Source organism: Mauremys mutica, chromosome 2, assembly GCF_020497125.1.
Source record: "Mauremys mutica isolate MM-2020 ecotype Southern chromosome 2, ASM2049712v1, whole genome shotgun sequence".
Lineage (NCBI taxonomy): Eukaryota > Metazoa > Chordata > Testudines > Geoemydidae > Mauremys > Mauremys mutica.
This window is the reverse complement of record NC_059073.1, coordinates 73,159,182-73,179,604: the sequence shown is the minus strand read 5'-3', so window position 1 is coordinate 73,179,604 and position 20,423 is coordinate 73,159,182. Positions and strand designations below refer to the sequence as shown.

At 39.1% G+C, this 20,423-nt stretch overlaps 1 protein-coding gene across 1 annotated transcript in view; it reads right to left on the bottom strand.

Annotated features, from left to right (window-relative positions):
- The window catches only part of ST18 (ST18 C2H2C-type zinc finger transcription factor), a 219,791-nt gene that overhangs the window by 27,304 nt on the left and 172,064 nt on the right, over positions 1-20,423 (bottom strand). The window contains exons 10-15 of the mRNA XM_045005759.1: positions 19,536-19,670; positions 17,768-17,858; positions 16,165-16,269; positions 14,488-14,702; positions 10,791-11,002; positions 1,287-1,532 (exon numbers count right to left, since the gene is read on the bottom strand). Of these exons, the coding sequence (XP_044861694.1) occupies positions 1,287-1,532; positions 10,791-11,002; positions 14,488-14,702; positions 16,165-16,269; positions 17,768-17,858; positions 19,536-19,670 (1,004 nt within the window). The remainder of the gene's footprint in view (positions 1-1,286; positions 1,533-10,790; positions 11,003-14,487; positions 14,703-16,164; positions 16,270-17,767; positions 17,859-19,535; positions 19,671-20,423) is intronic.

Here is a 20,423-nt window from a genome sequence, read left to right as displayed (position 1 = left end):
AAAGTTCACCAATGATGATAATTCAGAAAAAAACCCATTTCTATAATAACTACAATGCTAAAGTGCTACTTTTCTACTTCATGCAAATACAAATGGGAGGGCCATATATTTGACCCTGAACAAATTGCCAGATCTGAACTATGGGGAACTTTGGGTCTGGAACAGAACTCTGCAACTCAGGCCCATCTCTGTCCATTACCAAGATTTCATTTAGTTAGCTGCCTATGCATATTCTTCACTATGATAACAAATCCAACCAAACCTTCTCTGCACCCTATTCTGGCAGGTAAGTTCAGGAGAAACTTGCAGTCAAAAAAAGGAATGAGAAAACCAAAGGACACTCTGCTGCCAGCAGTGAATAAAAAAAATACACAAAAGGGGCAAAACAAAGACACGACAGCTACCATACGACCAGCTAACATCTGGCAGCCTGTCTTGTGGAGTCTTGTCATGGCAGCTTCCTGTACCCATTCTGAGAGTTTGTTTTGGGTGATTTATTAAGGTTTTTGTATTTTGGGGCTATTTATCTCAATTGATATTCCCTAATCCCAGCAATCTATTGGGGAGTGTGCATTTCTGGAATTTTAATCTTTGGACCCTGCAAGACTCACAATGGGATGATGTGAGCAATGCACACCTGAAATGTGTCAAAGAAATGATAATACTTTGTCCCAGTGAAAAATTATTGTAGGATTTCATGCCTATATTTATACATACCCAAACACAGAAATGTCTGGAATGCACAAAATAATAAAGTTGCTTGGAAGAATTACATTGCACTTCAAAATTATAAGGTTACTTGGACATTTTTAAAAAGACCAAAAATATATTACAGTTAAGTAATGACCCTCCAGACACTGGAGAGAAGGGATACATTTTCAAAAATGGGTTCTAATTTTGTATACCTTAGGTTACACAGGTTGAGAGACTTGCATGCCCCATTATTCCAGTTAAAATGAACAGTTGCTTTACAAATGCCCAGCAGTTCTAAAAGTAAGGCGTTAGGGCCAAGATTTTCAAAAGTGACTAATGATTCTATGTGCTCTATTTGAGACACCATTAAAATTGGCCTGATTTTCACAAACTGCTGAGCACCCACATTTTGCAAATCAGTCTTCATTAAGATGTATCAAACTGGGTACTCCAAATTAGTCATCACTTTTGAATATGGAGGCCAGGATGTCTCAAGCTGGGCATTCAAGCACCCAAGATTAGAGGCCACTTTTGAAACAGAGGGCTTTAGTGTCAGTTCTTCAACTGCTCTAACTGAAAAGCTGAAATGATACCTCTTTCTCTTCCTCTTTCCTGCCATGTGTCTTGCTATAGTTGATTGGCGTATCCCAGCCCTCCTGTTCACAGAGAGCCTGGTAGAAGGCCGCATTTACCAGAATGCTGCTTGTTTTGAAGGGAGAAGAAGAAGGAGTGGGAAGTGCTGCGTTGGAAGAAGTTAGAGGCATAACCTTGTCCTGGTTTCGGTTCTTTTTCATGCTCAAATCCAGAGTGCCATTTTCATCCACTTCTATCTCAGCTCCCTGATATACAACAGGAAATAGAGAAATGTTTAGACAATGCACAGTTTGAGTCTGCAACATAGCCATGTGGTGCTTTTAACGGATAATTGTAAAGGCACGCTTTTATTTAAATTTATCTGAGTCTAAAACCAGCTTTTGGATTTACATCAGTTAATGTTTAATTCTTAGGCAGACTTAAGTGTAACCTCAGTAATGCTCTGCAGGCTTCTGAGCTTAAACACAGTAAGTAGCATTTAAATAAGATGCTTCTAAAATGTAAACTATACATGCTAAATCTGAGTTTATTTAAAAAAAGTTTAGCTTTAAATCTTCTTGATCTTTTTACTCTTAGAGAGAACTATGACCCCCATTCACAGTTAAAGCATTAATGCACTGCTTAGTTCATCAACAGCATTATTATTACATTTCCACCATCTCCTCCCTCACGCCCCAGAAATATTACAACATCTGTAACATGGGGGGCGGAAATGTGCTAAAACAGATGAAGGAGAATTTTTCCCTGATGTTTCATACATCACTGAAAATAACATATTGCCTTAAGCAGAATTTGACTTGGAAAGCACATTTTAAAAGATTTACTACAAAACAAGTGCCAGATTGTGCCATTAAGGCACAGACCTGCAATAGGAGCAGGGTAGAGCCACACCAGCATAGGGAGAGCTCCAGGAGGCACCATGTACGATTCCTCTCAGAGATCTCCAGCATATAGCATACACTCTTCTCTTCAATGGGCTAGTTCTGTTGGCTGGTACGTGTGTGTATCCTATGGTAGGCCTCATCCTTGCCCCTCCCTCTCTCCTTATGTCATCTTGAGACCTGGTAGCAGGGGCTGCTACTGCCTTTCTTACGAGCACAGGGAAGGTAAGGCTCCTTGTTCCCTCCCCCTCTCCTTCCACAGCTGACCATAAAAGCGGAATATAAGACAGAATTCTTGGTCTGGCAATTGTGTCCTTAAAGTTGGACTCAGTAATAAAGGTTACAAATATACATCCTATGTACTATATAATTTGGGCAGGGCTGACCCTAGGTTTTGTCAGTATCTGAAGTAACAATCAAGCTCTCCCCCTGCCTGTTGGGTTTCTCACCTCTGAAAACACATCACCCACACACCTGGCCTGTCTACAACCTCATTTAAGAAATTGCAAACCATCTCTCTGTCACTTGTTTGTGGAGTTTCCACAGCCTCTAGGCATCCCCATCCCCTCTGCATGGACAGAAAAGCCATGAGGTGGCGCCAAAGGGCAGCTCTCAAATCAAGGAACAACGTTATATGTGCATGGATGGGGGAATATCAGAAGAGTCACCTTCTGCCACAGCTCACAGTTATTAGTCAAATGGGACCATGGAATGAGAATCTGGGTTCAGGCTGTGAGTTTGTATGACTTTCTGGTCTCTGGAAGAGCAGAGACCTATGCAGCCTTATTGCATAGATTGTCCAGTCTTAACAGGCCAATACTGGCTTTGGGGTTATGGGCTGACATCAGAGTAAAGATGACTTATCAGGCAGTAAGTACAAAGATGTCTGCAGTTAACACTATATGTTCCCATTGTTATTGTTTTATTATTTGTATTGCAGAAGGGCCCAGAGGCCCCAGTTAGGGCTTGGGGCCCAAATGTGCTAGGTACTGTATAACCATAATATAACTATAGTAAGAGACAGTCACGTCCTCAAAGAGTTTACAATCCAATACAAAGCAATGTGGAGTTCTGCTTCAGTGTTGATGGTATGATAGGCCACCCTGGATGGACTCAGATTGGGCACAGGCACCATCCAGGTAGCCATGTACTAATCCTTCACTGGCACCATTTTCAAAGAAATGAAATCACAATGTGCATTTAACCATAGAGTGACTATGTAAGTTGGACTCAGTAACAAAGGTTACTTTCACATTGTGATCTACTTCAAATCATGGTACCAGCAGCAGTAATGTCATTTTACTGAAGTAGGCCAAAGATTTGGTAACATAATTAGCAACTTCCTAGCCTTTATAAGCATTTAAAGACCACCCAACAATTCAGTGTTACTATTGCCCATCTAGACTTTCTTCAGCAAAGGAAAGCAGTTTCCTCAAGCGTAATTGTTGGCAGCCTGCCAATGCAGATGGTAGCCAGTGATCCAGGCCTACATTTTCAAAAGTCATAAGTGATTTGGGATGGGTCAATTTTTGGGTGCCCAGCTCGAGACACCTTAAAGGAAACCAATCTTCGGAACTGTTGAACACCCGCCTTCTGAAAATCAGGCTTCTGTGAGGTGCCTCAAGTTGGGCACCTGAGACCAAAACATACAAAGTCACTAGGCATTGCTGGAAATGAAGAACTTAATGATCAACTCTTGCTGTGGGACCCTCACGCCATTGACCAGCTAAAAGCGTAAGAGAGAGGCACTAGCCTAGTTCCAAGGACTACTCGACTAGCTGCTTGTGCACAATTTAGAAACTCAAAGGCACCTCTTGTATTTGTTTCTCTTGCATGGCAAAGTTCACATTTTCAATCACTCAGCTTAAAGAGAGCTATGCACTATTATATTTATGGGAAGTAAATACACTTCTAATATGTTCATACTAAGACGCTTTGGTTATATCTTTCTGCCCCTTTTTAGTAAATAGTTTAATCTCCTGTGATAGTTTTAAGCCCTGAATTTGACAGTACAGCTTATCCTGGATAATAACTTAGTAACCACAACATCTTATGCCATCTGTATAATATCAAATACATTTTTATACCAGCATTAATAAACCTTAGTTACAAAAATCCAAGATATTAACTATATCACTGCCAAGTACATTCTCCAGGATCCAACAATATAGCTTGGCCATGATTGCCCCAGCGTTTTTTGGCTTCACAGTTGATATGTAACTATAGCAATGAAACAGAGCTACTGTAATCAAGTTTAATGACCAATGTAAAGTAAAATGCTAAATATTGTAGTTGGTGACATTTTTCATAATAAAGAAAACTTGAGTTAAGTCTGCACAACCAATATTCACATAAAATTCCAGACCTCTGTGACAGATGGCTTAGGAGAAGAAGCCATGTGACTGGGCTGCAGTACTTTTATAGTTCAAAAAATCATAAATAGTGCAGATTCTCTGTCACTGACAAAATATCAACTACTCTGAAGGCAACAACAACAAAAAATTGAATAAAACCAGTCATAGTCCTCCCAAATTAAATTGCAGATTGCAAAATGTCAGGAAATATATATCATCACTGGAAATAAGGCATCATTCACTGCACCAATGAGATTTGATTGATGGGAAGAACATTTACTGATGTGGCTATTAAGAGATTTTCCAGTGCTTTCCCAAAATTCACACAGAAGTTGGGTTGTGCAACGCGCACCAAATTCCAACCAGAAAAAGCATGGATTGTATGCATTTGTGAAATAGTATACAGATGGGGTTTTAGTGAGCTCACAGATGCACACAACAATTAAATATAGTAATGGAAAAAGATTCCCTTTTGCTCATAGTCGGATGGATCACAAATTTACAGCATGGCTTTTTATTCTGACACTCTGCTGCATTCATTGCAAACTCCAAATGGTGAGGAAAAAAGGATGGTCACAGAGACTGTTCCAATTTTCTTTTCTAGTCTCAGCCTACCTTCCTCTGAATATGTCTCCTTTACTTATTTTCCCAGTATTTATTTTAAATACATTTTAACAAGACAAAAATGCCAAAAGTTTTTGTTAGACTACAGCTATGAAATAAAAATAGAAGGAACATATATTTGACTTGTAATATTTGGTTCCTGTTCTAAGAGCAGTTTTGACTTCAGTAAAGACCCAATTTTGATCCTACTGAAATTAATGAGGGCCAGAGCAGGCCTGTTTGATTTCACACCATGACACCTTTCAAATAAGTTCACCATAGCAATGTAAAATGTACAAGTTCTTAGCTTAAAAACTGAAGTATATAAACTACAGAAGTATAAAATATATCTGGCCAATGAAGGCTCATGTGCCTGATTCTTCCCTATATTAAATCAGTAAAGGGCCTGAGTCTGATCTCATTTATGCTGATGTAAACCAGGAAACAATTCTGTGAAGACAATAAAGTGAAAACAGTGCAAAACCAATGTGAGAACAGAACCATGCTAATGGCATTCAAGCTACTCCTGATTTACTCCGATGACAATGAGAGTATAATCACCCCCACAGGTCTGAGAAGCAGCTGGAAAAAGGAGTTTAGAATGAAAAATGAGAGAAAAATGACTAAAACATATTTCCCCTTTCCCCTAGGATCTGTGCAGTGAAACAGATACAGCAGAAGTGCCACGCTAATATGAATACCACAAAAATTGTACACACAAATTACTAGCCACTTCACAGCAAAGATTTAATAGCTAAGATTAATAGCTATGCTTTGTCGTGAGGTCTCACAATATGACTTCTTTATTTTTATAAAATATATTACAGAACATTTCCTAATACACTATGAAGTATTGCCATTAACCATTAAAACTGAACTACATTAATCTACTAAATGAACAAGGTATGGCCCATGTATGATGGATTTATCCCTTGCTTTTGTGTTTGTTGGCTCATCTGGTAACTCACAATATTTAATATTCTGCAATGTCTCTGAAGTAACAATTCCAAGTTAGGCCTTTACACTACAGTTTGATCAGCATGGTGAATCATTGTTTCCACATGATTCTTATTGCAGAACTGGGGTCTTAGGGAGGTTCTACTGTAACGTGTAGGGCTTTCTATCCGTTCTTTGATTGTCCAGAAACAGAAAAACACCTGTTATTTTGTTTTCCCACTGTGCAATAGATGCACTTGGAAGGCTGAGTCTGGTTATTACTATTCTAAAATACTCTTCATTTTCAATATAAGAAATATCTCTGGAACCAATAAATCTATAAAATCACAAAGAATTCTTTAAAAGCAGCAAAGAATCCTGTGGCACCTTATAGACTAACAGACGTTTTGCAGCATGAGCTTTCGTGGGTGAATGCCCACTTCGTCGGATGCAAGAGGTATGCAAGAATTCTTTAAGTGTGCACACTATATTACTCTTTGAATGGATGTGATTCCTAATGTGCCTGCATTCAAGGCATTACGCTGGGGTAGGGGGGGAGGGAGGAAGGATTGCTAACAATTATTAAAAAAATGTAAGCACTTGGGTCCTGGTTCTACAAAGACTTACACCTATGCTTAACTTTAAGCATGCAAGTTCTTCCATAGAGGTCATCTGGAATACTCAGATGCTTAAAGTTAAGCATGGGTGTAGGTGTTTGCAAGATCAGGATCTTATGCTACCCTTGACACTGTTTGAGACATACACAAAAAGACATACACAAAAAGTCCCTGCCCTGAGCAACTTGCAAACTAAAGAAAGAAAGAAAGAGAAGAACACTGCAACGATACAATATCTGCAGCCGTGTAACAATGCAACAGCTAGAGCTATTCAGTGTGTCCTTTTTTTCTTCAGAAGGTCATGCTAGCCATTGGCCTGGTTCTGCAAGCAGAGTGTTCTGTATTCAGATTTTAAGATGTTTGAGGTAGGGGCTTGTCTGGTAAGCATGCTGCCAATCAACTGCATTATCTACATAACTGATGCAGTCGTCATCATCAATATCCAAGAATGGACAGATGACATAGTTTGTGTTTTCGGGTTTTGTTAAAAACAACAACAGTATTTGAACTTCAAACATTTCAAGCAAGTGTCATTTTTTTGTTTTCTTTCAAGGCACTGTGTGCATATGCCATTTTGTCTAAACAGGTGGGAAAAACACCAAAACATTCAACAGAATGCTTGGCAAGCAGCAGTGATGAGGATAAAGATAGACCGTACTGCATGCTTCTACCTCTGTGAGTGGCAGCAGTGGTGACAGTTGTAAAACAGAGAAAATTTCTGACAAGACCTGCTATGTGCACTTGCATTGTACTAGAGAATATGGGCCTGACCCAACTTCCAATGACCCAACTTCCATTTGCTTCAGTGGCAGTTGGATTGGGCCCTATGTGCAGACAGTTATGCTGTGAGACTGCGATGCAGTGCCTGATTCTTTTATTTGGGTTGAGAACTGTATCTGTATCATTTCTATATTTCAGGGGCCCAGTGTAGCAGAATCTCAGGTGGTTTTATCTAGAAACCAGCTCCAGCCCTGTGAATATCACAGTAATAGTACCTATTTAAAAAAATGGTAAAGGTTTCCAGGATGGCCACTATATTTTGTATGCACTTGGCTGCAAATTAATTGAAGGAACTTGGAATCCAAATTAATTTGGACTGAAAGTAAACCCAGTCCATCATGAGATAATTTTTATAGTTATATATGGTCGATCCATACTGTACATCAGTTGTCACTGTGCTACTTTTCTGGCCAAGAGCACTGCTAAAAGTATAATGTGAATTTCCCCCTCTTCCTTTATTTAGCTCAGGCTACTCACCTTTCTTTCCCCCTGAAGCCCAGAAATGCAGGAAGTTTTTCCAACATAGTTGAAGATATTCCAAATTCATCAACAAAATGAAACTTGCTATTTTTTTAAAACAAATGTAATTTTCCCATGTAAGTATTGGATATTTTTAGTGAAAAATGACCCATTTTCAAGGCAAAAGGGCAAATGCTTACTAAGAAATGAACAAAATTTTAGAAACCAAGACACAAAATTTGGCAGATATGAAATACCAGAAACAGCACTGGGAATGACTTTTGTAAAAATAAACTGTTCAGATATATTTACAGATATGCACTTTCAGCTACTGTTTGAGAAGAAATCCTGCCGCTGCCTCTGCAGACACAGAGTAACTTCAATGCAACAGAACCAGTCCAGATCCATCCATCCATATCACTCACATCAGCAAGGTATGCCATCGTGCAAAGGTGGGACAATACTTAAAAGCCATGCAGAAGATAAAGACCCTTGCAAGTCATGGAGCTTTGATCTGCAGTGGTGCTGTCTGTACTGCTTTTTTTTTTTTTTGGCAAATGGACAGGGTGTATGAGCAGGGCCCAGGGATCTGGAGTTACACAGTCCCCAATTTAAGCCACTCACACAAAACTTTTCAGGTGTGGCACCTATGTGTATTGCTGAGAACAAATAAAGGAAATAGCAGTTGTGTCAAATGAATCTATTGCTGTTATTGTATTATTTGTGCACAAATGCAATATATGGTAGATAGAATCCTTAGGATCTTTTAGACAATTTGAAAAATATGTAAGATGTGCAAATAGTTAAATGTTCCCACAGCAAATGTCCATCACAAAAATTCAGGACCATTTAAAAATAGTTGTAGGTATTTTTTTAAAATCACTTGAGTTGCGGCATATTAAAATAAAGATAGCTCCCCTTATTGGAGATACATATTTTCCTCTAAGATCCCGATTTGCTAAAAGTAATAAATCACTAAAACCATATAAAAAAGGGATTTGTGTGGTTTTGGCCACTGAGTCAGTTTGAAGCTTTCTTGCCTCTGTTCTGGCAAGAAGCTAATTCTGATTCTTCTGTCTCATGTTTTGTAGCACCGGGCTGTCACTGTGTCCTACTGAAAGTCTGGCAAAAGTGGATGCGGGCAGATGACAAGGTATGCAGATGATTTTCTTTTAGGCTGCTAGTCCTGGGGCTGAGAAAGGAATAAACTGTGTGCCCCAAGTGTCTCTGAGTGTTGTAATATTATATTCAATCCCACTCAAACCTACCATGATTTGGCAAACATGAAGCAGGTGTAGAATAGAAAATCTTTGGGTTTTGCATGGTCCCTTTATTGCTCTTTGCTGGCAAGAAAGGTCTGTTACTGAGTTCAGCCAAAGGCTGGGGCAGCAATTTAATTCAACCATTGGCATCAACCTCCCTCTCAACACGACAGGAAACCTCTACTGAAGTCTGGCGTAAGAAGCTCTCTGTGGCTAACATCGGAAATGGATCTGTCAACTAGGAAAAAATCCACTAACAGACTCTGGGCTCCTGGTAAATATTTCTCTGGGCTGACTGATGCCTAGCTGGGTGGGTATGAACATGGCCCCACATTAGAATGTCTGCTTAGCGGAGTCCCCCAACATCAATTTCAGTACCCTGGCTATGACAAATGGAAATCAGACTCAGCAAAATAGGAGATTCCACTTTGCAGGAGCGCAGAGCTCAGAACACCTAAGGAGGTGTTACACCAGTTGCCGGACAGAAGGAATTTCACACAAAGAATACCAATTTGCCTATGTGATTGTGGAGAGCAGGAAGTCCAATGAACATTGTAGGCCTACAGATGTGGAAACTCCTTCCAGCCAGATTGAGCCTGGTGCCTAAATAGGACAGTGATGGACATATTAGAATGTGGTTGATAGAAAGATAGATAGATCGATCCTGAAGGCCCACATCAAGTATAAATATAGTATTTTATGTATTATTTTAGTACGTCTTGTCTTACACTAACAGTTTCCTCCTGGCAAGATTGTATAACTATAACCATTCATCTTCTCTTTAGGGCAAGGATATGTATTTGTACAATTTCTAGCACAATGGGGCTGCAATACAAATAATAAACAAAAATGCTTCTCTTATTCCCATGAAGGAGGTCACAGAAATGTATCTTGACTAGTTGCATCAGCAATGTGGTTCTGTGTAATGTCCCATAAAATAAGGCTACTAAATCATAATGGTGACTCTTGTGAATCACAAAGAACAGTGAGACATCTCAGACCAAACCAAAAACATGACTCCAATGAAACTCACACAAAGAGCTACTCTTATTAGGTGGCCTTCAGTCTTAAAGAGACTTGTCTGAAGTATCTCCAAAAACAAGGGTTTGGCTTTCCTCTCACTTACACCAGTAAAAATCAGAATTAACTCCACTGAAGTCAGTAGAGTTACTCTACAACTGCTGTAAGAAAGATCATAAGCAGACCTAATGAATATGCTGCTGCTCCACCTTTCTTATAAAACCTCTGTTAATCAGCTGATTTTTATCAATCATCGGAATGGTTGCTTACCACAGGTTTCAAGATAAGGAAAAATCCTTCATTAACAGACCCAGCTCCATTACCTACCAACAAATTATTTGATTTGGCGTTTCCTCCTCCCTCCACACTTCCATGTACTTTGGATCGAGTTATGAAGATCATTAAAACCCAATTCCTGCAAATTTTTTTTCAGAAGCAGTCAGTACGTTACTAAATTTTTCTGTCTCTCTTCAAAAGAGCATGCAAACAGAAGCCTCCTTTTTGAGATTTAATGCAGTCACTACCATGAAAGACAGTTTATGCGCACATTTCAGTAGCTAGCACACCCTCCAGGTTCTTGGACTACCCTACCTTGGCAGCCAGACTCTGCGGTTTGCTGGAGAGGATCTCTGCTGCTTCCCTGCAGCGGGTGGAAAGGTTCAGGATAGCAGCAGCTGCTGCTATGTGGGTGTCTTCACTACATTGACCGTAGCTATAAGAGTTGGCATGACAAGGGCTCTGTGTGTGGGCGCTAGCACTAGGCAGTCGATTAGGAAATTTCACTGGATGTGAAAAATGCTTTGCTGTTGAAGAGAGATTTGATTAGCAATTGCATGTATGTGGTTTCCCCCATTAAACAGATTCATTTTTCAGATTATAATTTCATACGTTAAGTTATGTGAAGAATAAATTAAAAACCAGCCCATTTTCTATTGGTTACTCGGGATTGCTCTAAAAAAATAGGCTCAGGGATCAAATTATTTGATTTTTGTCACAAGAATACCTTTAATATTTACATTTTTACCATAAAAATTCAAAGGGATAAACTCTGTGGTTCTTACTCAGGTTTTACTCACTTCTGAGCAAAGACTGAGTCAAAATGAGCAGGGATCTCAAGATTTGACCCCAGCATTGCTCTTGCAACCTATTTAACAAACATATTGAGAACAATAATCAAATTCATAAGGGATTTTCATTCTTACAGCACCTTTGTGTCAAAATAAGATGTAAGTGTGAAGACTTAGGTAAAACAACATTAAGGCTATAGCCTGCTTGCCTTACTTCTGTGAGCAGCCCCATTATTCAAATAGGAACAAGATTTGCCTCTTGGAGAGGCTGGGGAAGTGGAATACAAACATTACCCCTTGGGGACATGTGCAGTATTATGTTAACGAAAATCCCAATATTTAAACATTAGACTTAAAAAATACAACCAATGAACATTCAGAGTTAAGGTGGTACTTAATTCATCTTGTTGTTCCTCTTATAGCTGGGATCTTCTGGAATATTATGTAGTTACCAGACACAATGAGGTCAATTAAGACTGAAGAGATTGCCTTACAGGTGAATAGAAAAGCTATTTTACATGTCAAAAATAGAGTACATGGTTCTATGTTTCTCCCCTATCACTAACATAGACTGTAAAGCAGAGCAGAGAGGTGCCCTTCTTTGCTCTGTGTTATATCATTGACTGTGGTAGGGGAAACCTAGAACCATAAATTCAGGTCTTCACAAACAATAACAATGCATCCTTTCATCTGTAGCTCTTAAAGTGCTTTATAACGATGTGTAAAAGAAGAAATAATATTCAGCTGTATTTTAAACAAATACATATCTAGAATCTAAGCAAAAAAGAAGAAATAAGCAAAATCATAATTCTTTATCAGCATCATGAACATAAGAACATTGCTGCACATAACCATGTGTTTGTTATGTAGCTGTGGATTGAACTACAGAAGTTGGGATCCAGCTATCAATCCCTAAGATTAAATTACCTTTGGATCTAGGATTTTGGCCCATTATACATTTGAGGGCTACATAAAAAGTTTAGGTCAAGATCCAAACTTCCCTAAAATTTTGAGATGCTTTGATTAAAAGTTATAGGTCAGACCCAAAAGTCATATCATCCCCAAAACAATATTTCTTTTGTACACTGACTACAATTGAGCTCCGTGCTTGAATGTTTCTAAATATTGGATCCATCTAGTGAGAACTGAGAATGACAGCCCAATTCTGCTCTCCCTTATACCAGTGCAAATTACTGTAAAGCCGGAGTGTCTGGAAAATCATACTATACGTCTATGCTTTTTATCAGTTAGTTCAACTTATCTGAGTCACCGAACCTACTTAAACTAGAGTTTGATTTAAGGTGCTTCTTCCATTATCCACTTCAAAGATACCACCAAAAAAACCATGTTACTAAATGAGCATGTGTCATGTGTCAGTAGGCCAAATTCATATGTGCAAAATCCAAAGAGTACTAATAATGAATTTCTAGATTCTTGTTTGCTTAGGCTGCTGAACAAAACTTTACACAATTGCTTTATTATTCCAATCCTTCATGCATCCCTATGTCTACTATATTCATGCACTCTTACACTTTTGTCTTTGCATTGTAGTAACAGTTGTGTATTGTGCAATCTTTGCAAGCATGATGTTAGAAAACTCAATTAATTATATGATGTTCTTTTGAAATTGTATAATGAATTTATTTGCATATATATGCAAACATTTCAAATATAAGCACTTCAAATGCAACAGTTAAATAGACTTGTGCATGTGCAAACAAATAACTAAAGGAGCATGTCCACTTCTGTGCGCAAAATTAGAAATTGCTCATGCAAGTGCCCAGTAACACACAAATCCGTTTGTGTTTGAGCATGCCTATTTTACAGGCCCAACTTAGGTTTCTACATTTGTAAATGTGGCCTTCAGATACTCCAATATGAATGGGCTTGGCAGGATTAGATTTTTATCAGCCAATGTCAGTAAACATCATACAGACACAAAATGATGAAAAAATATTTCATTGATAATAATTGAAATTTACAGATAGGCAAAGTAAGAAAAATGCTCCTTGAGAACTTATTAGAATTTGATTTGAGGATATTTATTTTGTATATTTTGGCATGTGGTGTTGACAGTTTGCATTTTAACAGTTGCAAAGCTTGAACTTTTTGAATCTCAGCATCTACTGTCACTAAACAATTTTTGTCTGACCTCCCCTATTGTCCGACTCCCACATAATTCCCTGCCACTGTGAAAATGTATATCAATAAAAATTGAAAACAATGTTTAAAAACAAATATCAATATTGGCTGTCAACATAAAAAATTAAAATCAAATTGTACCATAGTTAGGTATGATACAATTTGATTTTAATTTTATATATATATTAATTTTTTATATTTATTTAGATATGGTACATATATATATAAACTATTAATAATTTGAGAGCTAAAAATTGCTATTTTTCTGCTCACCTTCACTCTGACTGTCCTTTCTTTTTTTGGATTATGTGGACTGTGTAACATTAGGTTATTTTTTCCATCTTCACTTTCTTTGGTTATATTTTAATGATCGTAAACAAAACAAAAATTAAGAAATACTTTCATGGCCATTGTTTTGGATCCACATTCCTTTGAACCCAGCTCTGACATGAAAGAAACCCCCTTAGGATTCTTCCATTGCCCTCACAGAAATGGCATCTTTTGCCAAGATTTCGTGCACACATGAAAATAGCTGTAACTATAGTGGTGTTATTAAGGGTCGACGCAACAGAGCAAAAACTTAATGCAGTTATCTGTGAAGATCCTACAATGAAGAGGATCTATACATGTAATTACTCATAATAGTGTACTAAATTGTGATACCTTGCTCACACTGAGTAGTAGCATATTGCACAAATAGTCCCTTTGGACACATCCTCAGCTGCTGCAAATTGGCTTAGCTTTATGGATGTCGATGGAGCTATGCCAATTTATGCCAGTTCATGATCTGATCTCTAACTTAAATGGGACTACTCATGGTGGAATAGTACCACATGAATATGGGTATCACAATCTGGCCCAATAGGAAAGCGACAAGTCAAGTATTTTCTTTTTTACCATGGAATTGCTTTTCAAAGAATAATTAAAAAATAAGATGTTGTAGTCACTCCAGCAGATTTTCAGGTATACTGATCACAATGGGTTAAAGACATTTGCTAGTGTGCATTATTTCCTGAAACAAGAAAACTCTCAGATAAATAATATTTTTCTTTCAAGAACGATGGGAGTTTCAAGCTTACATTCAAGGAACGCTGGGGTTTTTTGGCCTTGCACTGCTGGTGCCATTGTGCGTTTGCCAAAGACCTGTGCATCAAAGCTGGCATAGTCAAATGGTACTTTCCCAAACTTCTCTTGCTCTTTTGTCAGGGTGGCTCTGGGAGAGGTGGCTGGCTGTGCAGTTCGGTAATTGTACTGAGAGAGCTCGAGCTGCTTTGCTAAGTTTGTCCTGCAGAGACTGCCAGAAGGAGAGTGAGAAAAACAGAAAGGACAAACAATAAGAACATCTTTTTCAGTACCTTGCATTGAAAGATAGGATATAGTGGGATGGCACCTGCCAAAATGGATATAAGTAAGGATCATAAGCATTGCCTTTATAGAAGCCTATTTTAGGGTGTACACGTCAGTTACAAAAATATATTTTGTGGCTGATCTAGTGGTCTAGCAATCCTGTAACTTACTAACAGAATTACTGTTCTGTTTATAGATTCACTACCGTCGGATGGTGTTTCCTTTCTTTAAAAAAGGATGAGATCACGCTTGGTCTTTTGCACATGAGTCAGCGGGGGCTTGTAGAGCTGTGGATCACTACCATCATTCTAGAGGTGGGCCTTCTGGGCAAATAAATATGACAGAGCATGGTCCAAAATAATTGCCTCTGCTATTTGTGAGGAAAGAATAATTAACAATGTGTTATTCCATTTAGCTACTGTGCAGTAACTACTTGTCTTCAATAATTTCCTAAGGACTTTTCATACGTAGAGTTAAGGCACGTGCAGTTGGCAGACACATGGACACAATATTCTGTAATGGCTCGGAAGGAGCCATTATAGCCAATCATGTCAATAATCCACAAATTAAAGTGCCCCCAAATAGGCCTGAATATAATAGGCCATGATGGTGCTGATGCCAATGATGTGCAAATTATGCAAGTCTACAGGATCAATAGGACTCTCAGACCAAATACATGCTCAATGAGAGATTTTTTTGGTTAGGATTTTTAAAGCACTTTTTTGCTACTGTAGTATAAAACATAAATTAAACTGAGTAACTGCATTACAGTAAAGTAACTGGAGGGGTCAATCAGAAATCTGTTATAGCAGAGAAATAGAGCAATGACAGTGCTTAGCCCACTTAAATACTACTACACTTGCAATAGTTAGATGCTGCTGTGATTGCCAAGGGTTTCCTTTGCAAAGGATCTCAATATATAAATCAGCATGGAATCCCATGCTGCAAAAACTGGGATGAGCTCATGAAGCAACAAGATCTTTAACCAATCCTCAGGAGCCAAAGCATTGCAGCAGAGGGACAATTTGAGAAAGCTTCTTAACAAGTAACTCCAGTCTAATCAAAATAGGAGGCTGGTTAACACTAGGAAGGCCCTCCAGAACAACCAGTGAAATAATGTTTTTGTGTTGAAATAATATTTTTTAGATTTTTTTACTCATCTTTCAAGGACATGCATGTAGTCATTTAATGTTAGCTGAACACACAGGGACCGCTGAGTGTCCTTTGGTTATCACAAGTCATAATCAGTTTCGCTACCCACATTTTTGTATAGGGTCAGCCTACTACAATGAACTAGGCTCCCTCAGTAGCTCAGAGTTAAAAGTTGTAAGGAACGAAATCCCTTACAAAATAAAGCACAGCATTTGGACAGAAATACCTGTGTGAGACATGTCATGTGAGACTCCTACCTGTGAACCTGAGCGTGGCACTGTCCAGTTTTAGGAGAATCATGCTGATTTTTTTCCTGGGACATTGCCAATTTTTCAGCTGCAGCAATTGGACAGCCAGAAAGACTGTTTAAAAAAAGAGTGGCATGATTTGAGTTACCAGAATATGAACTTATCTTTCAGTCCTAAAGGACCTCAGAGGATTTCATAAATTACAGATGGCTTCTCCTACCACTGAGTTGTAGCCACCGTTGGGATGAAATGTGGCAGCTGTTTAACAATGCACAGAAAAAAAAATACACACCAATTTAAGCCAAAAAGCAAAGAATGCTAGAGGGTGAAATTCATTGGGGTTCTCAAGGCTCATGCAGGCCTTTCATGCCACTGTTATCTCAGAGTGTCACTGCATGTAGGAAGGCCATGGGTGGAGCAGCTGCATTGGGTGGCCTCCTCATTGGCGCTAAACAAGCCTGCACTGAGTATGTGGAGTTTGAAGTATGTCAAAAAATCTGTGACTACCAGAATCCAATGGACCCAACTCTACCTATCACCCCCCTCCCCACCACCACACACACACACAGTAGAAGTAGCAGCTGCTATTTCAAATCCAAATTTGGCTGTTTGGATCCAGATTTGGGGCCCATCCCATTATGCAGAGATGGGTCAGATGTGAAATTTGTATGCGTTTGGAAGTTGAACCAAGCTGAAAGTTTTGGGCTGTTCAGATCTGAGGTTCTGGGCCAGGCAAATCTCTATTTAATTTTTAAAAAATTAAGTCTATTTTGCCCTCAGTGTCAGGTGAAGTATTGAATAAACCTTATTACAGATTGATAGGAAGGCGGACTTTGGCAGAATTTTTTTTTTTAAATCTGGTGTATGATTGTGAAATAGGTATACATCCTATCTCAAGTTATGTTTTCTCTTTGCTGCTGATTTCCAAATTGCCTCAATTCCTATCCATTTACAATTAGCAATACTGATTTATAATATAGTTGGTCTCAAAGGGGCTGTAAATGTGACAGGGGTTTTCAAACAAGAAAATGACTAGAAACATTTCCTTTACTGTTCCCTGTCCCCGACTCCATCCCCTTATTGTTTGTTTATCCACCTGTCGCATCTTGTCATAAAATGTCTTTGTTTTACTCTTATGTACCATGACTAGCACAATCAGGCCCTGATCCATGATTCTGGCTTCTCCAGGCAACTGCAATATAACAATAAAAATAACAAGAATTCACTATGTATGCATACAGCATGTAGGACAATGGGGCTCTGATTTTGGTTGGACTGCACATCTGTTTATTTATTAATATTTCATGTACCTGATTAAGTTTCACATATATTTTGTTTCATTACTGTAGTTTGAAATCTCATCTCTGAATTAGGAATCATGGATTCTGTTATACCTGGTACTGGAGATAATATTTTTGATACTATACTGAAATTTAATATTTATCACAATTGTGTAGATTAATTGCTTGATTATAAATAATGTTAGTTATCTTTGTGGTCAATCAGTGTTTGCAGTACATTATATTGTACATAGTCCTGAATTCCAAATATATGTGGCAATTTCCTCCCAGCTACATATTAATTTGAATGGATGCTAACTGATCTGGATTACCTTCTGTGTGTGTTGCGATTGCTGTTGACATGTCCTCTTCCAGTACATCCTGGAGTGGGGCACTTTAAAACATTTTCATGCATGGCAAGAACTAAACACAAAGAAAGAGTAAAGGGTAGCACCATACATATAGTAATCTCTCTCTCTCTCTCTCTCTATCTCTCTCTAAGGAACATTTTCTTCTAGCAACATAAAACATTTTCAAGTGTGATACACAAAAGCTTGTATTCTTATTTTGTACCCTCTAGCTCAAATGAAACTTACAAATTCAGAAAAGATGGTTCTGAGAGGCCTATGCTATGGTCTCATGTTGTGTCATCCGATGGCCCCCGCCTGGTTTAAATCAGAGGGTGGGCAAGCTTTAAATTACATCGGCACTTTTCACTCCTTATGCTGGAGTAAGAAGATTATACATGAGTGCAAAATCCATCTGTCCGGGACACACCCCTTTTGGCTCTAGCTCCACCCTCTTTAGTTTGCATCCCTTACTCTCTTCTGCTCGGTATGTATGTAAATCCACTTTATACCAGTGGACCCTATCCCCAAGCTGTACTTTGCACATTCAGGGATCTCTGACAGCATTTGTGCCATTGGAAGCCATTGTAGTGACAATAGCATCGTAGTGAAGAGGACCCATTGTATGTACATTTCTCTGCTCCCCAACCAAAGTAGCTGTTTTGGATCTGTATTTATAAAACGTAAAGTAAAACATAATTCTATAGTTTTGTACATCTCCCTTCATGCTGTCAGCTCTATGCTACCCTTTTAGGTGTACACTGCCTCAAAAGATTGTCTGATTGTTAATCAACTGGGTTGTTCTGTTAGTAAGCAAATTTTGATTACAGATAATCATTTTGCACCCAGCAGAACAGTACTGAGCTGATTGGAAGTGTGATAATTAACAAAGACTTGCTTTTAAAAAAAGTTAATGTTGTTGAGGCCTTCCAACTGCAGCAGCCTGGTTAGCTCAAGAGATGTTTCCATAAATACAGATTTAAAGATTTAAAAAAAGAAAGCTACAATTAAGAAGAGGACAGTGGTAAAGTGCAAGTATCGCTTTAATTTGTTGTTATGAATGCCACTACAAAAAAGAAAAACAGTCGGACTGACTAAGTTGTTCAAAGTAATAGTTTCACATTCCATTTTGGCTTATTATATATCATTTCACTGCATCATCTCAGAAGATGACATACCCAGCACAAACCAATGTAATCAGACTGGCACCGCGAGAAATGAATGGGGAATTCAGGCTGGGCTGGCCACACATAGGTTAGCATAATACAGTCATAGGAGAGAGGCATGCTATGAAGCAACTGGCGGATTCTCTCTCCTTGGCTGGTGGAGGTGACTTGCTTGGTCTCAGTGGGAGAGGGGCATACCAGTCACATAGCTGAATGCGCACGCCTGAGCCTCCAGCTATTTGAAATGGGAAAACAGCACACGCAGACAGGGCTATGTGCCAGCCCAGCTATAATGGCCAGTGTGTGTGCGGGTGTGTGGCTATGACCTTGTTGTTCCTCTCCAGCCCCTTCAGGGAGGTTCGTGCCACTACAGGTGCTAGTTTGAACCAGGCCTTCAGCACCACAAGTGTAAGGACTGGGATTGCGACTCTACTGTGCACAGGAGCACCACAGTGGCAAAAGCTCATTGGATTGAGCTAGCTACAATCCAGCCCTGAGTATTTACAGTGAGTGTCCAGTATGAACTCACATGACTTAGAGACTTAGGCCTGGTTCAGTTGCTCTCTGTACTGTAGGATGATACTCACTTTCTAGTGGCACTCTGACTTTATGCGGACAGCCGGAGAGACTGCGGTGATGCGGGTACAGCCCAGTCACATGCCCTGTGCCATCACATCCTGGGATGGGACATTTGGTTTCTCTTTTTTCAGGCCTGGGTGAATCTGTAGAGAAATCAAATAAGGATTTTGTCTGGTTATGATTTCCTGCCTGCACTCAGCTGAGTGGCCTTAGAAGTGTGAAATAACTTTTCTATATTTCAGATGCAATTTCCTCCCAAGGCTTTAACTTGGACTTAGAGTAACTACACAATCTAAGCATCTCTTTTGATTCTCACATTGTCTCTTTAAAACAATGACTTTCACCTCCCAGTATGCCATTGTGTGCTAAACATACGCAGCTTAGGAATTGTGATGTCACTTATTCCATTCAGAGCCTCAAGCAGGACACAAGACGCATCCATTAAGCCAGAAATCTGGCAACAGCAACCAACAGAAAGATCTAAAAAGGAATAAATATTGAAACAGAAACAATCTTTTATACTGTTAATGCCAGGTTCCGGGAAACTGGGATCACCAAATAAAAGCTGAAGGATGAAACAAACAAACAAAAAGCATTGCAACCAGGAGCAGCTCCTTAAATATCACAGATCTCTAGGTTGTTGGTCCTTTGTTAAGAAACTGAATACATGCCACTTTACATCTGAGCGGCTAGGCAGGCAGCTCCCCCTGGTACACATGGCAGCACTGCTCTGCAGATCAGCCCACAATGAGAGTGCAAACATGGAATAACTGATACCCTTTCACAGGGCACTGTCTCAGCCCACCCTTATAACTACCAACGTACAATGAGGCAGAGGCTGGGCTCCTTAGTCCATTTTTCAACTTCCAATTGCAAGGTACTAGCAGTGTGCAGGA